The sequence below is a fragment of the Mercurialis annua genome, linkage group LG5 (genome assembly GCF_937616625.2).
Source record: "Mercurialis annua linkage group LG5, ddMerAnnu1.2, whole genome shotgun sequence".
Lineage (NCBI taxonomy): Eukaryota > Viridiplantae > Streptophyta > Magnoliopsida > Malpighiales > Euphorbiaceae > Mercurialis > Mercurialis annua.
The window spans coordinates 51,828,884-51,841,813 of record NC_065574.1 but is presented as its reverse complement, the minus strand read 5'-3'; the positions used below and the strand labels follow the sequence as shown (position 1 = coordinate 51,841,813).

Genomic DNA, 12,930 nt, shown 5'->3' with positions numbered 1-12,930 from the left:
ATAATAAACATGCATCTAGGTTAAAAACCAACATGGTCCAAATACATTTTAGGGCAATATTTCCTCACATTAACACTGCATGTCCTTATCCTAGAGTTAAACTATGAGCAGCTTATACAGAAGCAACAGTCCCAATTTCCAACTAAAAAACAAACCAAAACATATTAACTACCTTACACTAATTCTCTCCAATGGCAACTAATTTAAAACCTTCTTCATTGTTCTCACATGCTTTTTCCTCAGTTTTTCAGTGGAAAAAACTCAAAATACTGCCTTGGATTTAACCTTGTATTTATGTCTCTGATCCCTACTTTTCTGTCGTCCAGTTCCACCTTCATGCTGCCGTTAAATCCTCCGTTACTGTTTAAGGGAAATAACTCTAGGGTTTCAAGTTCTTCAACGTTCTTGGGTTTAAACGACGTCCATGATGAACTCTGTAGGGTTTGAATATTGAAGAATGTTGAATCCACAGTGTTATGCCACGTGGAATTCTTGTCTGTTTTACTGGTTATAATTTGTTCGTTCTCTTCAAAATGTGACCAACCAGTTGTTGACAAGCTTTCTGCTGTAGCTCCTCTGTGCATCGAAAAACGTCCCTCGAATATGCAAATATACAATCAAAATAAATAAAGATAATATCAACAATATCTCAACACTTAATCTAACAAAATCCGATATCTATGTTGCACGGAAACTCGTCTTAATTACATATATTGTAAGTTTTATATTAATAATCATACGAGCTTCATCAAGTCGGTTTACTTTTACTAGTTTATACGTTCTTCCTTTTCTTATTTAGTTTGGATTTTTATAGAAATCTCGATCGACTATATTTTATTTGTTGATTCCGAATTTCTTCTTCTTTTTCAAAGTCGTAGATTTTAGCATGCGAGGGATATCAGTCACGTCTTATGCTATTTGTGCATTTTTCATATTAGCGTTTTCATTTTCGTGCAATATACGAAGAAATGAGCAGTAAGATCAAGAAGACAACTTAAAGATTTGAGCATCATCCATTAAAAACAATGCAAAAAGAAGGAAATCTAATGAAAATTCTTTTCAAAACCTTTTAATTTAGCAAGTCAAAAATTTAACAAGTAAATCTTAATGTTTTTCTTTATTAAATTTAGCTGAAGATCAATGGCCAATAATGAGACAAAAGACAAAGAGAATTATATTATTACATACCTCTACAAGCTGATCATCACTGCAGTTCGGAGTATAAACTTGTTCAACCTGATCATGAACTGTCTTTCTCAACCCTTCAACAAATTTTCAAGAAAATTTCCAAATTTTTTAGATATAATTTTCTGTATTAATTCTTGAATAGAATTTTTTTAAATGTGATTATATATGTACCTGAATCTTTGATATTTCTTGATTTACAGTTAGCTTCAACTTCACGGCGTCGTTTTTGTCGTTCTCTAGCTTTATGGTTTTGAAACCAGTAAAAAACATTCTTACCTTCAATCTTCCCAAACCTACGTAACTGCACAGCTATTTGCTGTATTTGCTCAGCCGTTGGTGTTCTTGTTCCGCGTCTATACATTTCTTCCAACGCTAGTAGCTGCTCCGGCGTCGGGTTCCACCGCGAACTCCCCATTAATAACGGCTGCTCGTTCAATAATTCTCCCTTGTTTTGCTCGTCACCGGAACATTTCATAGCATGGCTAGGCAAGAATTTCTGAAGGTCAGGCGTTGCTTTAGTAATGTTGGTTTTTGGCAAGAATTGTTCGAGCTCATCATTTTTAGTGTTCATTTTTTTTATGTTTGTGATGTTAAAAAAACTAGAAGAAGAAGAGAAATATATATTTAATATATATATATAAGGAAACTGAATAATTTTAGTATTTGAAGTTGACTAAACTATTTACGTAAAGAGAGACAAAAGGTGACTACGAGGTTGATGGTGATGATGATGATGGATTGATTCTTATAAGAGAATGCTTTTTCTTGCTTGATCTTTAATATTTTTTTAATTTTTTGATGAATGATCTTTAATTTTTTTTTTTAATTTTTTTATGATATGAATATGAGACTTTGGTTTGGTTAATTATTTAATGGCATATTGTCTATTGTCAAAGAGTTATTATTCATGAACTTGTTGTCTATACCTTGCTCCAAAATTGAACTACAAATAGTGTCAATGGTGCCTGCCACACCTCCGATAAAGTGCATATGAAGGAGTGTTGATTTTTTCAATTTTTTCTTTTGTAAAATTTGATTTCCTCGTATTAATGTTAGGGCAAAATGTATTTATTTATTTATCTGAAATTTTAGAGTGTTTGACAAATATATCATGATCTGTAAATCCAAGTCATATGTATCATATGTACACAATATAAGACTATTTTATATATGTAGACGAATAGTATCGCTTTATATCAACTCTAAATGAATCTTGTGTATATTTGACAAATGTTGTAAAAATAATGGTGTATATGGAAAAATTGAAAGATCATAATATATATTTCAAACATGTCAAAATTATGGATAGATAAACACATTTTGCCTTAGTGTTAATATTATTCAAAGAGGATATAATCAGGATTTGCATTCAATTCAAACAGACTACTGAACTTAATTAATTTTTAATTTTTTAAATTAATTTTAATTTATAAAAACTAAAATGTTTAAGTTATTAATTTATTATAATACCAATTTAATTTATTGGTTCAATTTGATTTGATTTATTTCTTGCTTGATCTTTAATATATTATTTATGCTATACAAGATAATTTTTTTTATCATTTGAGAGGAATAACGTTTGTGAAAGGAGTTGAACTCACGACTTTACTATTTAAATTATAGCTCTTTGGTACAAGATATCAATTCAATTTTTAGCTAAAAACTTATTAGCAGAGCAACACACGCAAATGGTCAAGTGCATACACTAATTTATTTATCTCAGTTATCCCCAAAGCGCATATGAATTGACAAGATATTTTTTTTATTGAAATGAGGTTAAAAATGAGAATCCGGGTTCAAATTTGTACTCATATATACAGCCGTTTAAAATTTGAGACTAAAATTTTGTCTCTTACAAGATATATATCCGGCTCAGATAAAAATTAATCTGGAAATGGAAGGTTTAAAAGTAATGTTTACGTAGCTGGAATGCATCCTGAAGTATTTGGAAATTCATTATTGCTGTGAATTTATGTCTAACTGGCTCAATAATTGGTGCATTATAGCATTAATATGTTGTCGACAATATATAATAATCTTGATTATTGTCTCAACCCTGGCATGCATGTATCTGCTTGCTTCTCTAACACCAGTTTTTAAGACGTACATATATGATATATGTAGTACGTAGCCTAATTACAGCAATGGTCGTACGTGTTCAATACACTTAAACCAAGTTATTAAGACTAACACTAATAATATTTTACATCTCCGAACAGACTCTATCCAGCACGTCATGACGAATCATTGATTTTCTTCTAAATACTAGTTCCATTTACAGATTGATATTGATATATACTCTAAAGAAAAATTTTACATCCTTAGCAGACGATGATAGCCCTTTTACAACAATGATCTCATTCTACATATTTTCCAGGAAGAATACAGAAATAGTATACCGGAGGTAATTACGGAACCCAATGTGGGCTTGACAAGCTCATTTCCAAGCAGGAAATGCTTCTTCTACTTCTACAGTTCTACCTGACTTTTCGCTCTAGATAGAAAGTAAATATAGATGCAGGCGTGCCGGTATTAGCCTTTAAGTTGAAGCTGCAGCTCAGAGCACAAATAATTGCAACTGATATCTAGGATGTATATATGCATATATGCACGCTACTCGAGAAGCTTGTGACATGTGCCGACGCCAACAGCCGCAGCCAGATGCCAACCAGCGTGGATATAAGGAGTTTCAGGAAATAAATCATCTGCAATGAAAAGAGCACCCCCTAACAAGGATGACATCTTATGCAGTGTATGTGCCATTTTTAAGTCTGGATCTTTTACTGCTCTTTTTGCAAATGCCACCTAGAACAAATAGTTCGAATGAAATGTAGTTAATAACCATGTGAATGTGAAATGTGAACTTACAAGAAATTCAGTTCTTTATTGATTTTCGATAAAATATAAGGAGCTTACAAGTGAATTGAACAAATAAATCAATCATGGTAAATAAAAGCGCGTGTTTATTAACTAGCTTATATTATCTTATTGGATTTGGCAACACAGACATCCTAGAATAACTGTACACGTCAAAAGAACACACGCTGCGAATCAACAAATGAGCTCTAGTATCTTTCACTATAATTCAACAGGCTCTAAATGAAAATTAGCATCCAATAAGATGAACAAAAGGCGATCTCAGTATAGAAAAACATAAACAAATTCGGAAGTTTATAACGACGAGTTACCTCCATCATCCCTGTATGAACTGCAGATACCATCAGAGGCTGGATAGGCAAAAGTGCCGCAGATGCTGCCATCAGCAACTTTGGGTTCTCATTTCTAAGGGCTCTTGATAAGCACTGCAATCAACAAGCACCTAAGTTAGTAATCTTATAATAACGGAGATATTGGAAAACTTGCAGCCAAAGTTGAGGTGATGACAAAGGACTAGCATGAGTAGTGAAAGAATATGTTAACTATGCTTCATTTATGAGTATTGCCAAAGCCATTTCCCAAGCGAGGAATTTATATTTGCAGTATAATATACCATAAGGAAGTGATGTGCCAGAAATTAAATTCAAATCCATTTGTTGAACTAGGAATAAAACAACAAGGCTTAGGATGTGGAACTTTTATGAGACATTTTCATGAAATTAGATTGTTCGAAGACGTATTTGAGTTCAGCATTTGTATATACAGTACAAAGATAGTGGCAGTCGCTGATTCAAAAATCATGCACAGATTCTTTTTCAACGTAATTCAATACAAACTTTCAATATGCTTGCATTTATAATTTTAGGAATGATAAATGATACGATTCTGGAGGAGGAAAATAAGATACACAATAACGGCAACATACACAGGAGTATCACATTGGGTTCCAAACATGCTTCTCGTCTACTATACATTCTGAATTATTACATGCAAGTATTATCAGCAAATATTGATAAAATGGCTTACTATTGTTGTTGCTGCTATCATTGTATAGTCAAGCCATCTAAAGTACTTCCTGATTTTGCCTCTCGAACAATGATACAAACTCGAGGCAACTCCTACTCCGATTAATGAGTTAGCATACATCTTAGTACTAAGGTTCTTCCTGTATGTAAAGTAAAGAAACTTATCAAATTTAGGAATATAGAATAATTCAATCTTTTACACAAGAAAACTGTACATACCTTGGAGCGTGGAGCCCTAAAGCAATAAAAGGAACTGAGGTAAGTACATTTGCGACTGTTTCTGCAAGATGCTTATCACCTGGAGAAAATACAAAAGATTAGAAAGCAATTAAATCATCAGGCATAGGACAACGGAAACTTAAAAGTAAGGTATTTGTCTTCACCATTCATACAGCAATGGATAGGCCTCAAACATCCTGGTCTTTGCTCCCATACTCTCCTGAGAAGACATAAACATTAAGCTCTTAAATTGATGGCATTTTACCTCTTTAGCATATCTATCGCCAAGAAAATAGAGAACATAGGTGGAAATTTGTAAAATAACGGAATAAGAAAGCTTATATTAGTAATGGTGATATTTTAACTTTGACAGAGTCGGAGTGTACACTTACTGCAGTAAAACTTGCTGATTTTTGGTATCAAACAAACTTCCATAGGTTGTTCGAGAGAACTCCCCCTGTTGAGTTATCTCTTCCAAAGCAAATGGTGAATGAGGCACAACATGGATTCCATGAACACCCTCGAGTGGTTTACTAGAATTTGTTGCACTCTGATGGTTCATAATATTGATCAGTACAGTAGTTGCCAGCCAGAATGCTGGCGCCGGGTGCAAAATATGATATCCTGCTCAATTTCTGTATGTCAACAGTTGAAGGAGAGACATGTTATTAAACATATTAAATTTTCTCACAACAGCCACCTAAAGCAAACTCGGCATTGTCCCCATTGAGAGAACAATTTTTCTGATTCAATATCTATATAAGTTGAACTTTGATGTCAATAATTCTACAAGCTGCATAAGCATGTGTATTACCGACAGAAAAAGAGCGAGTTATATTCTAGAGAACATGTAACTTGGGAGTTTTGTGGGTTCATTGGGTTGTACTAATTGAAAAAAGAGTCTAGTTACCTTTATTGCATCTGATGAGTTCATTCCTATTTCAAATTTTATCTAAAAGAAATATTATACAACTCATTTCAACTGAATATATCCTCGATCTCAAACTAGTTAGACCTGTATGAATCTCTCCATTCTGCTACCCAAGGCCAGAGCCACTAGAGATTCTAAGCAATCAAATCTAATTCACTACTTCCCCTTACATCATTTTAGCTTACTTTTCAATCTACCCACTCCGACAATAATTTGTAATGTGCGTCCAATTTTCACCTATAACATTTCCACCCCATGAATTCTATAAGCTAGGTGCCATATTGCTAGAGCATACAAGTTTGAATGCAAGCAATAAAACTTAATAAGGCATTTTTTTTCTTCATAATAAGATCACTATTCAAAACAAAAATCTAAAGACTTCTACTTGATCAGTGGGAAGCAACGCATTCTAACACGTCCACTCACTATTCCCAACAAGAACTAGCCAATATTACATGAACTTGCATATGGATTCTAATACACAATAAAACATATTTTTGATATTGAGTCATTGGACATAGATGTTTCTTAAATCAATATAAACCAATTGCAAGACAAACCAAGTTGAGATTCATTCACCCAATTCAACAATCTTCATCAATAGCATGATTTTTCTCTAATAGTTTCAATCAAGAACACAAGTTTACCAATAAAATTCACAAGAAACACAAGAAAGAAAAGAATGGAGCTTGAAATTAAACAAGAAAGCAAACAAACATAGATGAAAATTCATGAATCAATTGATACAAATCATACAATCACAAGAAATTAAGATACAAAAGCACATTCAAATCAAATATAAATTACTACAGAGAGGTTTCAAAAGAAAATGCATACCCAGAAGATTTGCGTTGTGAACTGAGAAATTAGGAACAAGGGTTTTGTGGGATATAAATGTAAGGAAGAAAAAGCAATAAGTAGTTGAAGTCCAGCTGAAAACTTTGCTGGAAGAACAAAAGAATATGGAAGAGAGATGCGCATGTAATGCACGAATCTTCCACATTTGACTCTTTTTTAGTTATTGGCATATTCTTTTTTTCTTTTTTGCCATCCAATTACAATCGACCCTCTAATAGTTAATATTCTATAAATTAATAATTCTAATAATTAATAGAAAATTGAGAGAACCAACTTCGTTCCACGTCGGATAATTAATAATTCTATTATTTAATAATTAATAAAATTTAAAATATATTCTACATGAATATTAATTATTAGAGAGATTTTTTAAAGAAATATATAACAATTGATGATTTATTTGAGGTAATACTAACCTTAATTCATAAAATGTAAGTTAAAATACCATCAAATTATGACTTTTTTATTCTTTTGAAAAATTTTAAAAAAAGTTATTAGATAAACAAATTAAAGTAAGTAAAGTATCTCTAGTATTAAAAATATTAAAAATTATTTTACTTTATAAATATAACTTCTTAATAATTTTTTTAGTTTGATATCAATTGATATTTTTTAAATTGAATATAAAATTATTTCTTTTAAATTGAGTGATTGTAAAGTGTATTTAGTTAGTTTTTTTTTATAATATAATATTAATATTAGGCCTATTAATGTACATGCTTTAAAATATCTTTTATAATTTTTTTTTCTATAAATTCAATAAATTAATACTTCTAATAATTAATAAATTTTTGATCCACCATGTGTATTAATTATCAGAGGGTCGACTGTATTGCTCTATTCGACTCTTTTTTTTTAATTAAATTATTATTTTATATTTTGATTTCTTAACTGTTTTTTCTGTTGGTATTTTAATGGAATGTTTTAAAATAGATCTAATTCATCACAAGTTATATTATATAATGGATGGAAACCGAATTATAGCGTAACTACAATGGAATCAAGTCGCACATGATCTATCCTTCCAGGTAAATTCTAAGACTCGCCCAAGACAAAAATCAAATGAAATTCATGCTCGAGTCAACGAGACTCGCCAAAATTGAAGAGTAAAGAGGGATTTGTCCGAATCTCCAAAAAGACCTACTCCTAAAGGACTCGGTCAACAGACAGAATCTAAGTTAAAGCGTGTCACCAGAAACCTATTTATACGGGAAGAATAATATCTAGAAGACCGAATATGCGGGATCATTTTTCTATTTGGAGATAAATATAAGCTTATACTCAAATACAAAGCTACTAAGTAGAAATCACTTTCCTATATAAATTCAACTAGTTATTCTCTCAACTACTATGTAAAGAGATTGAGATATGTCTAAATACACAATTATATTCCATACGCGAAACGTTGTTCAACGCCTAAACTGGCTTTAGCATCGGAAAGTCTAATTGACTATCTACTATGTTTTGCAAGTTTAATCAAGAGGATAAGAAGACAGACTTTATCAATAATTGAGTTAGAATTAAAATTTATTTTATTAATCATTAATAAATATTTTTATCAAGATCAAATTAATTTTTTACATGAAACACACGCTTCAATTCAAACTAGTTAAAAAATTAAAACAATTCTTAATATTTAATTAATTTTAAAAATTAACATTTACTCATTTTCAAATTTGAATTGTATTTGTATCAATAAAATTTTTAAATTTTGAAAATCATATCAATTTTTATATAAAAATATAAAAATATTTTATCACATTTTTTGCATTTAATTATTTCTTTTTCTCGTCACTGCAACAATTCATCTCATTGCATGTCGATGTATTATTTCTTCTTTTTCATTTCTTCTTCTTCTTTTTGTTCTTCACCTCTGATAGAGAGTTTGTTTTTGACGTTATCGTTGGTGGCTCATTGTTTACTTCTCGTTAGTCCATCGGCGCCTGCCGTTCATCGCATCCAGCAATAGTTTGTTGCATCATTAGATTGTAACTAGTAGTCGTTCGTCGCGTCCAAACAACCACGATGAGGTGAAGGTGAATGCCGTTGCTGGTCGCAGAGGATGGAGGGAGACGGACGCAACTGTTAGTATGTTAGATTTATGTTTAATTAAATTAAATTATAGTAAATTAAGTTTAGTTATAAATTTAATTAAGGGTATTATGGTTAATTAAAATTAAATATGATTAATTATATTACAGTAAATATTTTTTTTGTGTTAGGAGGTGAATATGTCCCGATTCTATCAAGTTTAAGGTAGAAATATAGGGCTGGTTTGGAATTTTTTTTGAAATTCGGTGACAAGTTGAGAAGGTGAATTGATTCTATATTCCAATAAGTCGTAAATGGGCTACCCATGATTGTTTAGCATTAGTTGGGTCTAGTTCCGCAAGGCCCAAAGCATTTTTCTATAGGTACATTTCTCTTAGCAACAGCCCACCGTTTCGACTTCCAGGTAGGGGTGTAAAAAATGGTTATGACACGATAATACGATTCGTCTAACCCGTAAGTTTGGCGAATCCGGGTTGAGGCTTAGCGGGTTCGTGTCGAAAACGTGTCAACCCGTTTATGACACGAAATAAATGGGTCGTGTCACGGGTTAACTCGCAAATCCTTCTAACCCACCTAACCCGTTTATAAATTTTATTATTTATAATAATATAAAAATAAAATAGTTATAATCATAAAAAATATATAATAAAATTATTAAATTAATTATATTAATATAAAAATAAATAAATTATATTAAAATTTTAAAATTTTAAAATTAATTGATAAATTCGAGGTTAAAATTATATTTATATGAATTAAAAAATTCTTAAATGTTAAGTGGGTCGTGTTAGTCGTGTCGTGTTAGCCGTGTAATTGTGTTAATCGTGTTATCCATTTATCTTAACGTGTTAATCGTGTCGTGTCGTGTCACTCGTTTAAAATTCGTGTCGTGTTAGAGTTGGGAATTGTGACACGATTAGTTAAATGGGTCGTGTTGACCCTAATCGTGTCACCAGAGTGGATCGACACGACACGAACACGACCCGCCAACCCATTTTGACACCCCTACTTCCAGGGATCATCTTTGATGGGTCCTTCATTTTGGCCCATCTTTCCCTTTTCATGATACATGTGTCAAATACTTTGTATTGCATGTTATTCAATTTTTTTAATTGTTTTAAAAAGAAAACTAAATAAGATTACTAAATCCTATTTTTTTATAATTAGGGAGGAGAGAGAGTTTGTGGGAGAAATTGATTCTACGATTTTAATACTTTGTGTCTAGCGCTTATACCTTTTAAATTACAGCTTGTTGTCTAAATTCTATTTTTTATATAAAATATTTTTCCGAGTTGAAAATATTCCCAGTCATACGGCGCGTAATTTAAAAGTTAATATCTACTTTAAACTAACATATATAATTGATGACTTTTTATAAGCTGGATCCAGATTTAGTTATACAAATAGTGTATTATCTTTTACATAGTAATATTAATCTATATCTATCTATATTATATATAAAAGCACGGATGGGGGGAGGACAGATAAATTTACTAAATAATCCTTTTCAGTTTACTACTAAATAAAAGTTTTATAGTCATTAACTAATTATTTATTTAATTAATCACTATTATAATTAAAGTCCTAATTAGAATAGGTAGTTAAATTATCTCCAATTTAGTTTTTAGTATGTAAAAAATAACTAAATTATCTCCAAATTAATAGGAATATCTATCTTTTAGTTTGATTGGACTACAAAATTAAAATACTGTATTTGGTCAATATAATATTATTTAAATTTTTATTTAATTATGGTTATTATAAAATCAAAAGAAGAATAAATTCAGTATGGAAAAAAATTTAATAACCAAATATATTATATTTACTTTTACAAAAATTCTTAACTAATTTAATATTAATTATAAATAAAAAAATTAATATAATTATAATAAATATACTAATATGTTCATTGACGAGTTTCGTTACGAGCCACGTGCATAGCACGTAATGCGAAACTAGTTGAATAAAAGAGTATCATTTATTTAAATTTTTTTGGCATTAATTTAACTTAAATTGAATAAAACTAATAAAAAAAATTCAAACATAATTAGTTTATATTTATTATGTTAGAATCTATTAAATTATTATGTTCTATATTCTATATTTTATATTATATATCACTAGTTTCTAATTTTTTTTCTTAATTGGATTAATAATAGAAAATAATTTATTATTACAAATTAAACTTTTAATTTATTAATTTATCAAAGCGTATTAAAAATATTCTTTAAAATAACAGGACCGATTTATAGGTGTCCAAATCAAAAAAATTCGATTCTATTCAATACTGTACTTTTTTTATTTTTGATAAAAAAATATTCAGTTTAGTTGAAAAACTAACCAAACTAATAAATTTAATTTAGTTTGATTTTAAATATTTTAAATATTATTTTGTTCGGCATTATTTTAAAAATTTAAATTAAATTGTGATTTCATTGGTTAGTTTCGGTTCAATTCCAAGAGAATGTAGAGCCTATCAATTTGCACATATAAATAATACTATATAGATAGATAATAATGTAGAAGCAATATTAGGGATATCTTTGTTCTTAGGACCACAATGTCCATAAACTTTATTGTCAAGCTATTCTCATACAGTATCATAATTTGAGAGGACCACTATATGTAGTGATTATTCCTAATTCATTAATTTTCAGCAATTAATCCAAATTCTATGTATTAAATCACAAATTTAAAAATGTGGTCCGCTTGGCCACCCAAGCTCTTTTATTTGGCAATTGTACATTATGATTATGTAGACATACATTTGATCATTATTTTGATTAAATCTTGCTACTTAATTCAATTCATATATGGGACGTAGAATTGAATCTCATACCAATTATCTTTTACGTCCATAGCCCAACAAAAAATTGTTAAGCATGCCCCTATACTTTACTTTAGAGGTCGAATCCGCACCAAATCCCGCATCAATTCAGTCTCTTTTGCAAACTGATCAATTATCAGAAAAGATTAGATAAAGTTAATTATAAGTAGATATTAAAATGAATTAGATATTCCCACATAACGATATTGATATTTGGATATGGATATTTTGATATGGAGATTTTAAATTAGATTTGTTTTGAAGTTAAAAGACGTATTTTCTTCTGTCGTCCCTGATTTTTAGGGACTTTTATCACTTGACGTTCCTAAATTCAATTTCCGGACTTTAAATTTTTTGAGTTTCGATTTCACAGTCAATAAACTCTTTCAGTCTAAATTCCGGCTAACGCTGCTAACAGATGCTTAGGTGACGTTTTAAAAAATAAAAAATATTAAAATACATGTCACATCACTTGACACGTCATCAAAATACTCTAAATATATAAAATACCTAAAATACCCCTAAAACCAAAAAAAAACTCTACAAATAAATTATTTAATTGTCACTATCCAACCCCAGCTGTCATTGCCCTCCTCCACTCCGACCACCGCCCTCCTACCTCCATTCCGACGTCGACCTTCATCTACAAATTTGTTCGTTTGAGACAAACCTCAGACGAATAAAGTTTTTCGTCTGAGGTTTGTCTCAGACGAACCTGCTTGAGGTTTGTTTGACGAACCAAATGGGTTCATCTCCTCATCTAAGATTCTCAGGCAAATGTTTCAGTTCGTTTGAGAAGATGAACCCATATCTGGATTCGTCTTCTGAAACGAACTGAAACATTCGTTTGAGAAAAGGCAGCCAACGGTGATGATCGCAGTGGTTGTGGTGGAGGCGGCCGGCTGGCGACTGGAAGTGGTGTTGCAGCGGAGGCGACGTGAATTGTGTTGGCA

The 12,930-nt window shown here is 30.8% G+C and overlaps 2 protein-coding genes across 2 annotated transcripts; both read right to left on the bottom strand.

Annotated features, from left to right (window-relative positions):
• Positions 1 to 16: 16 nt before the first annotated feature.
• LOC126680126 (WUSCHEL-related homeobox 3) lies at positions 17 to 1,955 on the bottom strand. Its single transcript, XM_050375181.2, has 3 exons — positions 1,360 to 1,955; positions 1,189 to 1,262; positions 17 to 596 (listed from the first exon to the last, which is right to left on the bottom strand). The coding sequence occupies exons 1-3, from the start codon at positions 1,757 to 1,759 to the stop codon at positions 240 to 242; spliced, it is 831 nt and encodes a 276-aa protein (XP_050231138.1). The 5' UTR covers positions 1,760 to 1,955; the 3' UTR covers positions 17 to 239.
• A 1,467-nt stretch (positions 1,956 to 3,422) lies between these two features.
• LOC126680127 (uncharacterized) lies at positions 3,423 to 7,188 on the bottom strand. Its single transcript, XM_050375182.2, has 7 exons — positions 7,078 to 7,188; positions 5,702 to 5,944; positions 5,474 to 5,529; positions 5,310 to 5,388; positions 5,092 to 5,230; positions 4,377 to 4,490; positions 3,423 to 3,993 (listed from the first exon to the last, which is right to left on the bottom strand). Exons 2-7 carry the CDS (start codon positions 5,869 to 5,871, stop codon positions 3,802 to 3,804), a joined length of 750 nt encoding a protein of 249 aa, XP_050231139.1. The 5' UTR covers positions 5,872 to 5,944; positions 7,078 to 7,188; the 3' UTR covers positions 3,423 to 3,801.
• Between the last annotated feature and the right edge of the window lie 5,742 nt (positions 7,189 to 12,930).

Coding starts and splice junctions, on each gene's coding strand:
- LOC126680127 (XM_050375182.2), bottom strand. CDS start 5,871: ATGAACCATCAGAGTGCAACAAATTCTAGTAAACCACTCGAGGGTGTT. Junction 5,530..5,701: donor AATCAGCAAGTTTTACTGCA/GTAAGTGTACAC, acceptor ATGTCTTCTCAG/GAGAGTATGGGAGCAAAGAC. Junction 4,491..5,091: donor TGATAGCAGCAACAACAATA/GTAAGCCATTTT, acceptor TGTTGATTGCAG/TGCTTATCAAGAGCCCTTAG.
- LOC126680126 (XM_050375181.2), bottom strand. CDS start 1,759: ATGAACACTAAAAATGATGAGCTCGAACAATTCTTGCCAAAAACCAAC. Junction 1,263..1,359: donor AAGAAATATCAAAGATTCAG/GTACATATATAA, acceptor AATTTGTTGAAG/GGTTGAGAAAGACAGTTCAT. Junction 597..1,188: donor GTGATGATCAGCTTGTAGAG/GTATGTAATAAT, acceptor TGCATATTCGAG/GGACGTTTTTCGATGCACAG.